This window comes from Kogia breviceps, chromosome 7 (genome assembly GCF_026419965.1).
Source record: "Kogia breviceps isolate mKogBre1 chromosome 7, mKogBre1 haplotype 1, whole genome shotgun sequence".
NCBI lineage: Eukaryota > Metazoa > Chordata > Mammalia > Artiodactyla > Physeteridae > Kogia > Kogia breviceps.
Genome location: NC_081316.1, coordinates 47,619,398 through 47,637,471, shown reverse-complemented (window position 1 = coordinate 47,637,471; position 18,074 = coordinate 47,619,398). Strand labels below are relative to the sequence as shown.

The window sequence follows — 18,074 nt, the reverse complement described above, 5'->3', positions numbered from 1 at the left end:
GAGATTCAGTTATATGTATATATATTATATATGTGTGTATATATAATATGTATATTATTTTTCAGATTCTTTTCCCATATAGGATATTACAAGATATTGAATATAGTTCCCTGTGCTATACAGTAAGTCCTTGTTTATCTATTTTATATATAGTAGTGTGTGTATGCTACTCCCAATCTCCTAATTTATCCCTCCCCTCCACCTTTCCTCTTTGGTAACCAGAAGTTTCTTTTCTATGTCTGTGAGTCTGTTTCTGTTTTGTAAATAAGTTCATTCATATCACTTTTTTTAGATTCTACATATAAGTGTTATCAGATGATATTTGTCTTTCTCTGTGTGACTTACTGCATTTAGTATGACTTACTTCTAGGTCCATCCATGTTGCTGCAAAGGGCATCATTTCATTCTTTTTTATGGCTGAGTAGTACTCCATTGTATATGTATACCACATTTCTTTATCCATTCATCTGTTGATGGACATTTAGGTTGTTTCCATGTCTTGGCAATTGTAAATAGTGCTGCAATGAACACTGGGGTGCATGTATCTTTTCAAATTATGGTTTTCTCCAGATATATGCCCAGGAGTGGGATTCATGAATCATATGGTAGCTCTATTTTTAGTTTATTAAGGAACCTCCATACTGTTCTCTGTATTGGCTGTACCAATTTACATTCCCATCAACAGTGTAGGAGGGTTCCCTTTTCTCCACACCCTCTCCAGCATTTACTGTTTGTAGATTTTTTGATGATGGCCATTCTGACGAGTGTGAGGTGATACCTCATTGTAGTTTTGATTTGCATTTCTCTAATAATTAGTGATGATGAGCATCTTTTCATGTGTTTTTTGTCCATTCTTATGTCTTCTTTGTAGAAATGTCTATTTATATCTTCTGCCCATTTTTTGATTGGGGTTTTTGTTGTTTTGATATTGAGCTGCATGAGCTATTTGTATATTTTGGAGATTAATCCCTTGTTGGTTGCTTCATTTACAAATATTTTCTCCCATTCTGTGGGATATCTTTTAGTTTTGTTTATGGTTTGCTTTGCTGAGCAAAAGCTTTTAAGTTTAATTAGGTCTCATTTGTTTATTTATTTATTTTAAATTCTGCAGTGAATCGCTTGTATGTATGAGTGAAGCTTTCTTTTTTTTTTTAGAAGATGTTGGGGGTAGGAGTTTATTAATTAATTAATTAATTTTTTCTGTGTTGGGTCTTCGTTTCTGTGTGAGAGCTTTCTCTAGTTGTGGCAAGTGGGCTACTCTTCCTCGCGGTGCGCGGGCCTCTCTTGTTGTGGAGCACAGGCTCCAGATGCTCAGGCTCAGTAGTTGTGGCTCACGGGCCCAGTTGCTCCGCGGCACGTGGGATCCTCCCAGACCAGGGTTCGAACCCGTGTCCCCTGCATTGGCAGGCAGATTCTCAACCACTGCGCCACCAGGGAAGCCCCCATTTGTTTATTTTTGTGTGACCCAGGGCATGACATTCCTGTTTTTGTTTAGGAAAAAAGGGGATAATGAAACCTAATTCTCAGAGATGTGAGAATTATCTGAAGTAATGTTTGTGTATCATGTCGTGCTCAGTGATGTTACTTTCTTTGCCTTCCTTCCCTATAATTAGATAGCTGCTTGTTTTACATGACTTTCTGGCATAGTTGGCCCTGTGATTTCTCAGTTTCAGATTTAGAAGTATTTATCATATAATATGGTAGGCAGTTTCCCAGGCTTTTTCTCATCATGTTGAATTAGATGTGTTTTTTTGTATGATCACTTTTTTACTGTATCTTTATAACAATATTTTAGATGTAGCTGAAATAGTCATATTCCCTTACCGGTCATTTGGGTTAGCTATTATGAAATATAGGGCACTACAACTATTGACTTCAAATCTGAATTTATTAAAAAGTAACACATTTATGCAAAGGATTTTTCACTTTAAAGGAGTCAATGCAGATTGGTTGGCTGGTTGGTTTTAGGAAAAGTTGTCTCCTTTAATTGTTCGTCATTGTTTGGATTCTTCTGATCTAGCATGTTTTGGCTTAAAAGGTGATCGATTTATAAAGTTTCAGTTTACAACAACTTTTCAATTCATGTGTTGTATAAGATCTTATATGGCAGAGAAGTATAAGCTTCCCAAACCTGACTCTGCATTCAAATCAACTGTGAAGCATAGCCAAAAACTTGTTTTCTGGTCCGTACTTGTGGCGATCCCGATATTACAGGTCTGACATGGGGGCTTGGAGGTGACATTTTAACATGTTCCATGAGTAACTTTGACACACCACAGATTTAGGATTCACTGTTAAAGTGGAGACGCCATCATGAAAATAATATGTGGCCTAATGGAAGGGATGGGAAGGTTGGTTTCATCAACTGCTTTGGTGTTCTGGTGATTGGTAGGTGGTGTGCTCTTATTACTCTAAGCTTTTATAAGAAATAACACAAATCTGCCTCATATATACTGGCATTTATGCAGGCATGTATGGAGGGAAGGAAACTTTCCCAGAGCCTTTCCCCATTATCCACAAGCCAGGACATTTCATTAAAACTCCTCTAATATTAATATAAGAAATTAGTCAGGAAAAGAGGACTTAGAATTAAGTGTGCATTGCAATCCTGCTCCTGGATATATATCTGAAAAAAACAAAAATACTAATTCAGAAAGATACATGCACCCCAGTGTTTGTAGCAGCATTATTTACAATTGCCAAGATATGGAAGCAACCTCAGTGTCCATCAACAGATGAGTGGATAAAGAAGATGTGGTAAATATGTATCTATAGACACACAATGGAATACTACTCAGCCATAAAAAGGAATGAAATTTTGCCATTCGCAGCAACATGGATGGACTTGGAGGGTATTGTGCTAAGTGAAATAAGTCAGACAGTGACAAACACTGTATGATATTGCCTACATGTGGAATCTAAAAAATACAACAAACTAGTGCATATAACAAAAAAGAAGCAGACTCAACAGATATAGAGAACAAACTAGTGGTTACCAGTGGGGAGAGGGAAGGGGGGAGGGGCAATATAGGGGTAGGGGATTAAGAGGTACAAACTATTAGGTATAAAATAAGCTACAAGGTTATATTGTACAATACCTGGAATATAGCCAATATTTTATAATAACTAAAATTGTGAATCACTATATTGTATACCTATAACTTGTATAATATTGTCCATCAACGATACTTCAATTAAAAAAATTAAGTGTGCATGATTGGGGGAAACTTTGGAAGGCAGAGTAGCATAGTAGAAAGAGCTTTGCTGTTGGAAGGGCTTAGGAGCTGTGCTGCTGGCTAGTTTTGTGACTCTGGACGTGAGTTTACCACCGTGAGTCTGGTATCCCTGTCTGTACAATGGGAATAGGGTGATAATTAAATACAATAATTTTTGTATCATCCCTGCACTTAATAGGCCCTCAGTAAACGGTAGCTCCTGCTATTATTGATTATACTCTTCTTACTAAAGGGATGTTTAATTTCTTGGGGAATATTGGTTGCTTTAAATTATGTAGCTCATCCATGAGCCAATACTGACTTATGAGGTGGGCGGGAGTGATAAGAAGAAATGTACTTGCCTCTCCAGAGTCCCAGTTCCTGTGTAACACTGCCGCCTGGCAGACCTCTCGGTGTCACTAAGCTGCAACAACATGTTCTCTTAGGATCCGGAAGGCTGGAGAGTCCTAAGATCCTCACGTCTGAACTGTTCCTCTCTCTGCAGTGTGGGTGAGAGGGAGCTTTGAAGAGCACAGCTGTGCATTCATGTTGTCACTTTAAGTCTTGGGGTTTATTTTAAGGCTCTTCATCCTGTTTGTTTTCCTTTGTTCCCAAAACATTAAGTACTTACTGTCTGCAAACAGTGATAGAAACACGTTTGAGCAATGGAGCTTACCTGCTAGTAATAATTTTTTTTCCTCACTGGGAACAAAACGTGAGCCAGGGCACCCGAAAGAATCCCTCTGTGGTCCTGAGATGAGTATAAACAAATAGGGTATGTTTAAAGATTATTTAAATTTCAGTTATTAAATTAATATAGGGTCTATTTATTAAAACTAATCCGAGTAAATAAGTTCTAGAGATCTATTATACAGCATAGTGCCTAGAGCTAACAGTACTGTATTACATACTGAAAATTTGCTAAGAGGATAGATTAAGATCTTACCACACACACACAGACACACAAATAATAGAGGGCATGGGAGAAAACTTTGGGACGTAATGGATATGTCTGTGACCTTGATGGTGGTGATGGTTTTACGGTGTATGCTTATCCCCGAACTCATCGAGCTGTATACATTAAATATGTACAGCTTTTTATGTGTTAGTCATACCTTAATAAAGTGGTTTAAAAGAAAAAACTTAGCTGAGGAAAGGAATCTCTGAAGTCCAGGTACTTTTAGTTTTAGCTAAGTTAAACAGCAAATACATCAACATGAAATATGAATTATGATATTATGTGTACTTGAGTCAAGATATTTATGTAGCCTTTGGATTTGATAGTAAAACCCAAATTTAAAAAAATGATCTCCTCTTGGTAGATAGGGTCCTTTTATACGGACGCTCTCATTGTATACTCCCTGTGACTCTGGGTTGTGGGACAGTGATGACTCCTTTTATTTATTTATTTTTTTAACGGTGCATGAGTGGATAGATACCCTTAGAGGTCTCCTGACTGCACCAGCTCTCAGACATGTGAGGAAGCAGAAACCAAGGGCTGTATTTAGCACACAGTCCCAGGGCTCTGGGACCTGCTGTGGGTGTTGAGTGGGACCAAAGAGCCCCTTTCTCTAAATGTGAATTTGTGTTTAAGCTACAAAATCCCTGTGATGTTGTTACCTCTTAACATGTACAAAGCCCCTGCAGGATTTGGATCACAGCATGCTTGTAATTAACCTGTTTTAGCACTAGATGGCTTTCTCTCTTTTTTTTTTTTTTTTTTTTTTTTCCCCCACTAGCTTTTACCAAGCCTTGGTCTCCTGAGTAGATTGAAAGACACAACTCGCCTTTGAGTTAAGCTCTGTAGAATTAAGAATATGTTTGTAATTGGTTATTTTAAAATGTATCTTAATTCCATTAATGTATATTTATTGAGTGCCCATTATGTGCTAGAAACTGCTAGGGACTGTGAACATATGCAGATGGGTCATTGATTCAATAAATATGTACTGAGCACTTACTTTGATCTTATTCCTGCTGGAAACTGGAGATACAAGAGGTGAATAAGGCAAGATCCTTGCTGTTAATCAACTTATAAGTTAATGGGGAGAGAAAAAAAACTAAAAAAATTAAATACACAGGCAATGTAGTATATTGCGGCATAAATATGCATGAAATGTGATGGGAATGCAGGTGAGTGGCATATACTAAATTGGGGGAGGAGGGGTAGGTGACTTCCTGGAGGAAGTGGCAATAGAGGAGGGCTTCCAGAGACATTTGGATAGTCAGGGTATATATTTTAGCATTTAGCGTGTGCTGAAGTAAGAGTTTCCTTGATCCGTATAGGGAGAAAGGCCCTCCTGATGGAGGAAACTTTGGGGGAACTGCAAGTATTTCTCTAGGTTTTGTGCAAAGGATATTTGGGGCAATAGACATGAGTTGCTATAATTCAAGGCAGGTTGTGCTAAGTCATGTAGTACTTACCGTACAGTGTTGTGTTCTTAGAATAGGGGTCAGAACAATTAAATATTTTTGTAAAGTAAGTCTCTGTATCTATAAGAAGTTCTTTTTAAAAAAAAATTTATTGAAATATAGTTGATTTACAATGTTGTGTTAGTTTCAGGTGTACAGCAAAGTGATTCAGTTATACATAAATGTATATATTATTTCTTTACATTCTCTCCCATTATAGATTATTACAAGATATTGAGTATAGTTCCCTGTGCTATACAGTAGGTCCTTGTTGTTTATCTGTTTTATATATAGTAGTATATATATTTTAATCCCAAACTCCTAATTTATCCCTCTCCCACCCCCTTTGGTAACTGGAAGTTTGTTTTCTATGTCTGTGAGTCTATTTCTGTTTTGTAAATAAGTTCATATGTATAATTTTTTTAGATTCCACATATAGACCTATGATATATGTCTATCAGAAGTCCTTGATTGTAAGCAGTACAAAGTAACTTTGGCTAACTTAAGCAAAAGAAGAATTTATTGGAAGTGCATTGGGCAGCTCACATACTAACGGGAAGGCTCAGAAAATGAGCAGGAACCTAGGTGAAGATATACTGGCAACCCAGGCAAGGAGGGGTAGGCTACTTGTCTTGTGATGATGGCGGCTACCATGGATACCACTGTTGCTCCTGGACTCCTGGGGGTACTGTTACCATAGATACTTTATCAGCATCCTTTGTTTTTGTGTCATTTCCTCAAGATTCAAAGTCTTTGGTTGGAATATCGGTTGACTGGGCCTCGGTCCTCCTAACTGCTAGAACAGGGAGGGGACCTTTTGGCTTTGGTAATGGGAGGTAGACCCAGCTTCCAAGGCTCACACGGTGAGTTCAGGGTTCTCCAACACTATTAGTATTTAATTAGAGGTGATTGACTATCAGGGATATGATAGGTAGTAGTTGAATGTTGAACCACCTAATTCTAAATTATTTTCCATTTCTGTAGTGTTATGAAAATAATGTACTAGTCAGTGCTTTTATTTATTTATTTTTATTAAAGTACAGTTGATTTACAATGTTGTGTTAGTTTCTGGTGTAGAGCAAAGTGATTCAGTTATACATACATGTACGTATATATTCTTTTCTATTATGGTTTATTATAGGATATTGAATATAGTTCCCTGTACTATACAGTAGGACCTCATTGTTTATCTATTTTATATATAGTAGTGTGTATCTGATAATCCCAAACTCTTAATTTATCCCTCCCCCACCTCCTTTCTGTTTCTGTTCATTTGTATCATAGTTTAGATGTCATATGGTATTTGCCTTTCTCTTTCTGACTTCATTTAGTATGATAATCTCTAGGTCCACCCATGTTGCTGCAAATGGCATTATTTCATTCCTTTTCGTGGTTGAGTAATATTCCATTGTATATATGTACCACATCTTCTTTATCCATTCATCTGTTGATGGACACTTATGTTGCTTCCATCTTGGCTATTGTAAGTAGTGCTGCTATGAGCATTGGGGTGCATGTATCTTTTTGAATTAGAGTTTTCTCTGGATATATGCCCAGGAGTGGGATTGGTGGATCCTATAATAACTCTATAGGCTTTTAAAACTAAATACTGGATTCTGGGTCTGCACATAGAGCTTCATCCTCCTCCTTACCCATACCCAAGCACCAATGAATTCTCCATTGCTTAAAGAGACCAAACACTTTGGTGACTCAGCCCCTATGCTTCACCTTTACCTTTTTGGGCTCATCTTTCCTCACTAGCACCCTCTCCTCACCCTGAAGCAGATTAACATCCTCCTCCTTTTTTCCCCTTCAGCTCTGGAGTCTCTTTCTCCTTGTCATTTTAGCTCCCAATCACCTCTGTCAATCATCAGGTAGTAAGGAATTACTCCTGAGCCTCCAAAGCTTTGTGTCCCTTTAATAGAGCACTTGCTCTGAGATGAAGTTTGGATAGTTGCCTTTCTGTTGTCTCCAGAATGGAATCAAAATATCCTAAGGCTAAGTGTGGTCTTACTCATTTCTTTGTTATTTATAGCTCACATCACAGGGCCCTGTTGAACTCAATTGTTACTTTAAAGGTTAAGCATACTTTCTGTATTTTGGTCCACACTGATACTATCTCAGAGATATTTTAAAATAAGCATTACAAAGTTAAACTTCACACAACTTTAAAGGTATTCATCACAAATTCCACTTTGAGAGAGTCTAAATTAAATAGGTGTATTTATTTTTCTTGTTTTCTACAATGGATGGATTATTCCAGGGATTCAAATTCAAGTTCCATGCCCAGGAAGACCATATCTGTAGAGGCTGAGAATTTTCGAAATCTTCCCCACTCACCCCCATCTTGGGTTTCAAATAAGGGTCACTTGGGAGAAAGGGAGTGAGAAGTTGTATTCAGGTGTGTGCCTTCAGTTTAGTGTTGGAGATCCCTGTTTGCTTTTTCAGTGTGTGTGCTGCGTGCAGGCGTTCACAGAGGGGGGTGCCAGGACCTGTCTGCTTCCGTCAGGCCTCAGGTTCAAGAGTGTGACTTGGCTACCCTAGGGAAGGAGCTTGGCTTCACATGAGGGCTTGTGAACAGACTACCCCTTATGTTTCAGGTACTGGTAGTGGAGTCTCCACGCTCCCTTTAAAAACATTGTTTCTAGGGCATCTGTCTGCCTGAGCAGAGTATTCTACTCCCCCGAGAAACCTCCAGTTCTGCCAGAATCTGAAGTCTTGGTTGCTTACATTTAACTTTGAGGCCGCTGGCGCACTCAATAAATTCCTTAGCTCTTTGAAAAGGAAGGTAGAAGCCACAGAACTGTTTTGTTGCTTGTGGTTAAAATCTCTGTTATAAGGTTAGAGGAGGTTATTCTAATCTCGACAGTGGAATTGTTTTTAAAGGCATTAGGTGGTTTTGGCTTACATGGAGCTGGCAGAAAGTCTTGCACTTGGGTGCAGTGACACCTGGGAGTTTTTTTCGCAGTGAGTGAAGGCCCCAGAGCATCACTGCCAGCTGCAAAGGGGAGAGCGAGTGCTTCCTCAGCTTAGAGAACTGAGAGGGCCAGGGAATCATCGGGAACTCTCAGAGACTGGCTTTGAAGGGACCCTCTCATTAAACTTGGTAGTGACATCATCCCAGAGGATATGCCAAGTTCTCCATCAGTCAGCAAGTAGTAAGGGAACATATACCTTATACAGAAAGTAGCAAGTACCCATATGGTGCCTTGTCTTCAAGCTTCACCAGGGCACTGGCACCAGCATATATATATATTTATTTATTGAAGTATAGTTGATTTACAATGTTGTGTTTAATTTCTGCTGTATAGCAAAGTGACTCAGTTATACATATGTATATTCTTTTTCATATTCTTTTCCATTATGATTTATCATAGGATATTGAATATAGTTCCCTGTTCCATACAGTAAGACCTTGTTTATTCATCCTATATGTAATCGTTTGCATCTGCTAATCCCAAACTCCTAGTCCTTTCCTCCCCCATCGCCCCTTCCCCTTGGCAACCACTAGTCTGTTCTGTATATCCTTGAGTCTGTTTTTGTTTTTTAGATATGTGCATCTACTTAATGGATGAGTAGTATTCCACTGTATATATGTACCACATCTTCTTTATCCATTCGTCTGTCGATGGTCATTTAGGTTGCTTCCATGTCTTGGCTATTGTGAATAGTGCTGCTGTGAACATAGGAATGCATGTATCTTTTCGAATTAGAGTTTTGTCTGGGTATATGCCCAGAAGTGGGATTGTTGGACGCACCAGCCTATATTAAGTGACTACTGCAAACTACTAGGCAGTTGATGTTTAAGTGCTCCGTTGTGCGCTTTCGATCATAATTACCGTGGCCATTGGGGGAAGGCAGGCCACTGCAGGGGAGGTAACCTGAAAGAGGTAAATGTATTGGGATGAACTTTAGAGGACTTGGGGAGGGGAGTGTGCAGCTAGAGGATGGCATTCTCAGCAGGGCCTTGGAGAATGAGGGTGGCATGTTCACAGGATGCCGGGATGCCGAGGGGACCAGCAGGACTGTTGACAGCTAAAGGAGGGGGCCGAGTATAGACAGCCTTGAAAACCGAACAGAATTTGAACTTGAAGCTGTAGCCGATATGTTTATGTGCAAGAGAGTGTCATGCTGGCAGTGGAGTTTAATTAAGGACAGGTGATTCCCAGCTGTGTGAGTGCAGGACGATAGTGGGGTGACGGTTTGAATGTCCTTTGGTGTTTACACCTGAAGGAGACTCCTGAGCCTCTTATGTTGGTCTGTTTATGGATTCCGGATCGGAACTTAGGGAACGAATCAGTTACAGTGGAGGTGAAACAGATGAGCAGGTGACCAGGATTCTTCTTGTGCCTCTCGCCTCCCCCAGGAAACTCACTTCATTTTTACCTTGATTCATTTTTCCTTCAACAACGAGGCCTTTGTTATCCCTACTATGGAGGGAGGGAAAAAAGTCGTGTTCAGGGTCACATTACCTAAAGGCCTCTGGACAGTTACAAAGAAAGTGAGAGAGTAAAACCATAATGGGAAGGAAGTTTTCAGTGCTTTAGAAGCCAGCCAAAAGTAGTCATGCTCGTAGAGAGAGAAGCAAAGGATTCTTGTTGAGAAATGACATGCAGTTTTTGCAAAGAGAACGGAGCTATTCTTGTTGAAATGGGTCATCATCAATATAAGGCAGAAACGTTGAACCCTCAAACTGAAATCGCAGAATTTCACCCCCTGCGGAGTACAGCACAAACAAATGTCTAGCTTTACTTCAGGCAGGAGCCCGAGGAGCTGCGAGCCCCCTGCCCAGAGAGAGACCCTGGGCAGGTTTTCTATTGCTTCTTCCAGTTTCCCCACGTAGACTAAAGCTGTGTGAGCCATGGTCCTTAGATGAAGGTTTGGGTTGAAAGTAGGTGACTGCAAGTTACTAAGTCAAGAGAAACTTACATGGAAACCCTGAGAGGCAACTCCATGTACGGATTACATAGAAGCAGAATCCTTGGTCAGCTGTGGACTCCCCTAAAACCTGCACTGTCACTTAGGCCCCGGGCCCCAGCCAGGCCTCGCAGCGCTCACCGGGTAGGGGTGGTGTCCGGGCGTCTCCTGTGGTTTCTCCGGTTCTTGCTCTCGGGGCTGGAGACCTGCTAACAAGGAAAAACGAATTTCTGCTTATGACAGGTATTGATGTCCAGTTTCTGATTTCAGAGATCCTTGACCCTGTTGGTTTGATTATATACCCTATGTTTTTACATAAGAAAACAGACTCAAGGGCTTCCCTGGTGGCGCAGTGGTTGAGAATCCGCCTGCCGATGCAGGAGACACGGGTTCGTAACCTGGTCCGGGAAGATCCCACATGCCGTGGAGCGGCTGGGCCTGTGAACCATGGCCGCCGAGCCTGCGCGTCTAGAGCCTGTGCTCCGCAATGGGAGAGGCCACAATAGTGAGAGGCCCGCACACCGCAAAAAAAAAAAAAAAAAAAAAAAAATAGAAAACAGACTCAAATCGTGCTACCGGAGTTCCTAATGAAGATCCTGCACTAGAACAGGAAGGGAAAGATTATGTGCACGTGGGACGGCGGATGGTGTCTCTCTTGCATTTTTGCTGTGTAGCCCAGGAATGTCGTGCCACCCTGTGATACACGTTATTGTCATTTTACCTTGTCTTACAGGTGAGGGAGCTGGAAGTGAAATGATTCCTTTCGGGTGTGGCAGTGCTGGGATAGCTCACTGGGTTGTCTGTTGGCTCCATGGGGTGATGATTCCTGGGCCTGGCTGTCCGTAGGGTCTGTCCTGATCATCTGCTCAGCCGGACTTCTCTCTGCACTTCCAAGGAGAGGGGGCAGGGTGGGAACGGAACTCTCGGTCAGTGTGGGCCACTGAGTCTTAGATGACTGTTCATATGGAGTTGGGCATCCTGTCCTTCAGTCTGCATAGGGGTCTGTGTGTGTGTGTGTGTGTGTGTGTGTGTGTGTGTGTGTGTGTGTGCATGCGCGTACAAAGAGCATTAGTTCTTTCTTAATACTGAGGCCTGCGGAAGAAATGGTGAGAGGCGGTGCATCTTTGGTGCCCTCTGAGCTTAGGCCCCCCCTTCCAGCTCTGCTCTCTCTATAGCGCCCTGTGGCCTGGAGCCCTGGGGCCTACTCTCACTCGGCAGGCCATTGGATAAGGTGTGGAAAAGCAGTTTATACCAGTGTTGTGATGATAGGAATGGCTTACTGCAGGGTTCTTAACTGGGCTCCATGTTGAAAGCATGTATCTATGCATACACACATTCCCTACCCACACCTTTATACACCCATACATATACACGTATATATTCTTAGGTAGGCCACAGTTTTACTGGCAGTTTACTCTCTGTTATCATTTAAAATTTTGAGTCACATGATTAGATGATAGGGCCCAAAGAGTTGTAATCTGTTGGCATGTGCTATTCCTGAACCAGATCGGAAGAGAACACCACAATTTTTTTAAATTGAATTGAAGTATAGTTGATTTACAATGTTGTGTAGTTTCAGGTGTACAGTAAAGTGATTCAGTTTATATATATATATATTTTTTTTTTTTCAGATTCTTTTCTAAGTTATTGTAAGATATTGAATATAGTTCCCTGTGCTACACAGTAGGTCCTTGTTGTTTATCTATTTTATATATAGTAATGTGTATCTGTCACACTTTCTTTGCTCAGATGTATGGGTCCTCAACTCCTCCCTGGCTCTGATTTGGTGGGAGAGGGGCAGAGGGTACAGGAGGTGTGTTTGTGTTTTTTTGTTTCTTTGCCTGTGTGCACTGTTCTCCATCTAGCTAAGGGCTTCTCAGCAGTGGTTGCACATTGGAATCATATGAAGAGCCTTATAAAATACACATGCCTGGGCCCTGTCCCAGTGATTCTGATTGACTAGGTCTGAGTGACACTGGGATACTGGCATTGCATTGGCAACATTCCCCAGGTGATCCTAACAGGTGGCCAAGGTTGCTCTGTGCGTCTCTCCAACTTTCCACCAATATTTTCCACCTGCCTGAAGTAGAAGCCAGGCCAGGATTTGCCTTTGGATCCAGGCCATCGATGATTCCTAATTTTAGCCTTGACTTTTAGATTTATAGATGTAGAAGATGAGGCCCAGAAAGGGCTGAGTTTCTTTCCAGGGTAGTCCTTTGTGGGTTGGCCAAAAACAGAACGCTGACAGATACTGTCACAGGCATTGGAACTGTCATTTTAGGCTGATCTTTATATAGTATGTCATTCATACTCGGTTTTTATTCATCCTTAAGATCTAAGTCACAACTACATTATTTATTTTAACATTGTAAGATAAATATTCTTGTTGTCAAAATCTTTTTTCTCTTTTCTTTGTAGTCTAAACATGCTTATGATACATGTGAGCACATGTGCAAATATTATTTCATGGGTTGAGGTAGAGAAACTCAGGAAGAAGTTGAGTAAATTTCCATCTTACAGCCTCTCAGAATAATTAGTTGCTTACTACTAGCTTTGGCCTTATGGGAACTGGGTAGATAACAATCCTAGCAAGAAATTGCAAATGACCTGTTAGAAGTGATGGCTGTAAAACATGATTTTTCTTCTAATGGAATTATCTCTGGGGCAAGGATTTTTTTTTAATGTATTTTTATTACATCACAGGAGAACAACTCATATTATCATGCTAAGTGACAGCAGCATGACACTGTGATTCCAAATTTGTATGTACAAATCTTAATGTATAAAATTAAACAGAAACATACCATAAGACTAACAGCAGTTCTCTATATGATTGTATTATTGCTAATATATAATCAATAAAAATGCATTTTCTTTCATTGTGAAAATCAGGTACTGAAGTAGGATCAGCTTAAGCTCCTTGGCCTCTGTGTGGGTTTTCTTGACCTTTAGGCAGTGTTAGGCCCTTTGTCCTGAGCTCCCACTGTATCTAGAACAAGCCTTTGTTACAGCCAACGCTACCCTGAATCTAACTGCCAGCCAACAGGTCTGCTTCCTACTGAATTCTGAGACTCCTGACGGCAGAGTTCTTGTCTTGTTTATCGCTATAGCATGGTGCCTGGCACTTAGAACATGCCAGGCACATGTTGACTAAATGTTGAAACAATTTCTGTTGGCACTATAGACCAAAGTAATCAGATTTAATTCTGAGGCTTGGTATTGCCCACTCCTTTTCGGGTTCCACAGTTAGTAACACAAGCATCTCAGATAATATTTTTCCTAAAAGCTTTGTCTACAACTCGGGTAAATTGCCACCGTGAAATGGGTGCTGCTTGGGTGTCTGGGTGGGAAAATTCCTTTGAGGGATATGGAGGCATCAGACAACTCTACCTCGTGGCATCCATCATTTGAGCATGCATCTACCTCCCTTACTGGGATTCCTTGCTCACCATGCAACTTTCAAGTTGTAATTTGGCTTCTTGTGGAAATGTCAAAACAGTAAATGGGCTAGCTGGCCTGGAGGGCATAAGAGACTGTTCCCTCTGGCAATTGTGTTTCTCATGGTAAATTAATGAATTGGCAAAATTTGGATTCTGATGACCCGACCCAATGAGGTGCCGCCACCCTGTGAAGTCTCTTGGCATGCTTTGTACCATCTATCTTATCTCCACCAACAGTGGAGAATCAGAGGGGAGGGCTCATTGTCCAGAATGCTAGGGAGAGGATATCCAGGATGGAAGGGAAGCTGTCGAGGTAAACTTTGGACACACCTGGACAGCTGTGGACAAACCTTCAGGTTTGGGTACAAGAAAGTTTTGATATGGATTAATTCTACACATGATGAGGAGAAGACCAGGACAGACTATATACAAAGATCCATTATAGTTACACATTAACGGAAAAGGCACTAAGATGTCCTTAGCTATTAACTCTCTAAATTGTTTTTCCTTGTATTTGTAACTAATCTAATTGATATTCATGTTTAGCTATCATATATATATGTATATATATAGTTTTTAATAGAAAAGGACTTTTATTTGTTTTTGAATTTTATTTTATTTATTTTTTTATACAGCAGTTTCTTATTACTTATCTATTTTATACATATCAGTGTATACATGTCAATCCCAATCTCCCAATTCATCACACCACCAGCCCCACCCCCCCACTGCTTTCCCTCCTTGGTGTCCATACGTTTGTTCTCTACATCTGTGTCTCTGTTTCTGCCCTGCAAACTGGTTCATCTGTACCATTTTTCTAGATTCCACATATATGCGTTAATATACGATATTTGTTTTTCTCTTTCTGACTTACTTCACTCTGTATGACAGTCTCTAGATCCATCCATGTCTCTACAAATGACCCAGTTTCGTTCCTTTTTATGGCTGAGTAATATTCCATTGTATATATGTACCACATCTTCTTTATCCACTCGTCTGTTGATGGGCATTTAGGTTGCTTCCATGTCCTGGCTATTGTAAATAGTGCTGCAATGAACACTGGGGTGCATGTGTCTTTTTGAATTATGGTTGTCTCTGGGTATATGCCCAGTAGTGGGATTGCTGGGTCATATGGTAATTCTACTTTTAGTTTTTAAGGAACCTCCATACTGTTCTCCATAGTGGCTGTATCCATTTACATTCCCACCAACAGTGCAAGAGGGTTCCCTTTTCTCCACACCCTCTCCAGCATTTGTTGTTTGTAGATTTTCTGATGATGCCCATTCTAACTGGTGTGAGGTGATACCTCATTGTAGTTTTGATTTGCATTTCTCTAATAAGTAGTGATGTGGAGCAGCTTTTCATGTGCTTCTTAGCCATCTGTATATCTTCTTTGGTGAAAAGTCTGTTTAAGTCTTCTGCCCATTTTTGGATTGGGTTGTTTGTTTTTTTAATATTGAGCTGCATAAGCTGTTTATATATTTTGGAAATTAATCCTTTGTCAGTTAATTCATTTGCAAATATTTTCTCCAATTCTGAGGGCTGCTTTTTGTCTTGTTTGTAGTTTCCTTTGCTTTGCAAAAGCTTTGAATTTTCCTTAGGTCCGATTTGTGTATTTTTGTTTTTATTTCCATTACTCTAGGAGGTGGATCAGAAAAGATTTTGCTGTGATTCACGTCAAAGAGTGTTCTTCCTGTTTTCCTCTAAGAGTTTTATAGTGTCTGGTCTTACATTTAGGTCTCTATCCATTTTGAGCTTATTTTTGTGTATGGTGTTAGGGAGTGTTCTACTTTCATTCTTTTACATGTAGCTGTCCAGTTTTCCCAGCACCACTTATTGAAGAGACTCTCTTTTCTCCATTGTATATCCTTGCCTCCTTTGTCATAGATTAGTTGACCATAGGTGCGTGGGTTTATCTCTGGGCTTTCTATCTTGTTCCTTTGATCTATATTTCTGTTTTTGTGCCAGTACCATATTGTCTTGATTACTGTAACCTTGTAGTATAATCTGGAGTCAGCAAGTCTGATTCCTCCAGCTCCGTTTTCTTCCCTCAAGACTGCTTTGGCTATTTGGGGTCTTTTGTGTCTCCGTACAAATTTTAAGATTTTTTTGTTCTAGTTATGTAAAAAATGCCACTGGTAGTTTGATAGGGGTTGCATTGAATCTGTAGATTGCTTTGGGTAGTATAGTCATTTTCACAATGTTGATTCTTCCAATCCAAGAACATGGTATATCTCTCCATCTGTTGGTATCATCTTTAATTTCTTTCATCAGTGTCTTATAGTTTTCTGCATACAGGTCTTTTACCTCCTTAGGTAGGTTTATTCCTAGGTATTTTATTCTTTTTGTTGCAATGGTGAATGGGATTGTTTCCTTAATTTCTCTTTCTGATCTTTCATTGTTAGTGTATAGGAATGCCAGAGATTTCTGTGCATTAATTTTGTGTCCTGCAACTTTACCAAATTCATTGATTAGCTCTAGTAGTTTTCTGGTGGCATCTTTAGGATTCTCTATGTATAGTATCATGTCATCTGCAAACAGTGACAGTTTTCCTTCTTTTCCAATTTGTATTCCTTTTATTTCTTTTTCTTCTCCGATTGCCCTGGCTAGGACTTCCAAAAGTATGTTGAATAATAGTGGCGAGAGTGGACATCCTTGTCTTGTTCCTGATCTTAGAAGAAATGCTTCAGTTTTTCACCATTGAGAATGATGTTTGCTGTGGGTTTGTCATGGCCTTTATTATGTTGAGGTAGGTTCCCTCTATGCCCACTTTCTGTAGAGTTTTTATCATAAATGGGTGCTGAATTTTGTCAAAAGCTGTTTCTGCATCTATTGAGATGATCATATGTTTTTTACTCTTCAATTTGTTAATATGCTGTATCACATTGATTGATTTGCATATATTGAGGAATCCTTGGAAGCAAGGATTTTAATTTAAAAAAAAATAGCCTGACTCTTTCCCCAGAGTAAACTAAGTTACTTTTGCCAGAAAGAGCCTTCAACTTGGTGCCCACGCAGAGAAACGAGTGCAGAGGAAAGACAGCCCAGACCCATCCCGCTGAGTGTTCCCACGATGTTTTAGATGCCATATTGGCGTCGCTGTCATGGTATCTCATGTTCAGTGACTGTAGAATTGAGCACAGTGTCACGTTTAATTGAAACAGGAAGCACACTCCGCTTTGAGTGTGAAGCAGATACAGAGGAGCTGAAAGGGCAGTGCCTGGCAGAGGGCCAGAACCCATGACCCGGGCTCACACTGCCACACGAGGCTCCAGAACCCTCAGAGTGGGGCTGAGCTCTCTGTCCTGGTTTCGGACAGGCCCTTGCTAACACGTGGTCTGGCAAAATGACCACCCCTCTCTGCATCTTTCATACATTCCAAGAGACAGCTGCCCTTCCCCTTTTAGTTTTCCTTCTCTGGCCTCCCTGCCTCCCTCCTTTCTGTCCCCCACCTTGACCTTTCCAAACTTGGTGACTTGTCCAGTTCCTCAGGGGACTTGATTTCTGCCAGTGTTTCTGCTACTGCCCTTGGAAGTAGGTTGTGAGAAAGGGTCCCTGCCTTCACTCAGCATGTCTTGAAAATTGTTATTGTGACCTCATGGGTCATTTTGGTGGGTGGCTAGACTTGTGATGATTCTGAATGGTAACTATGGAATTTTATGAATCAAAAAGACAGAGCTGCCACTGCCAGTGGAAATGTGTGTGGGAGAACAGCTAGTGTGAGTCACACGGCAAAGAGGGAGAGGAGGACTTCATTGGCACTAATATGCACTTTGCTTTCTGCCTCCAGGTCCCCCTCCTGCCTGTTACAGCCCCAGTAGTCCCATCCAGATTCTGGAAAACCCCAACTACTTTTTCCCAGACTTTCAGCTGTATTCTGGGAGGCAAGACGCATCTTTGACAGTGGAGGCAAACAGTAGCATCAGGGAAAAAGTTGGTAAGTTCTTTTATTGGCACTTGTGTTGGAAAAGCAGAACAATCTTATGTTTCTCATTTTTCGCTCTTTTGCATAATTTTTTCTCTATCCTTGTTTTGAATATCAGCATATTGGATTATTGGTCGTCTCTGTATTGGTAGGTGCCTTATTTTT

General features: G+C 40.5%; 1 protein-coding gene across 5 annotated transcripts in view; it reads left to right on the top strand.

The window, feature by feature from the left end:
* Nucleotides 1-18,074, top strand: part of AMOTL1 (angiomotin like 1) — a 170,126-nt gene that overhangs the window by 83,407 nt on the left and 68,645 nt on the right. For 4 of the 5 annotated variants that reach the window (XM_067038265.1, XM_067038269.1, XM_059069000.2 and 1 more), the window contains one exon: nt 17,775-17,921. The exons of the other annotated variant lie outside the window; for it this stretch is intronic. In XM_067038265.1, the coding sequence (XP_066894366.1) occupies nt 17,775-17,921 (147 nt within the window). The remainder of the gene's footprint in view (nt 1-17,774; nt 17,922-18,074) is intronic. 5 annotated transcript variants of the gene reach the window in all.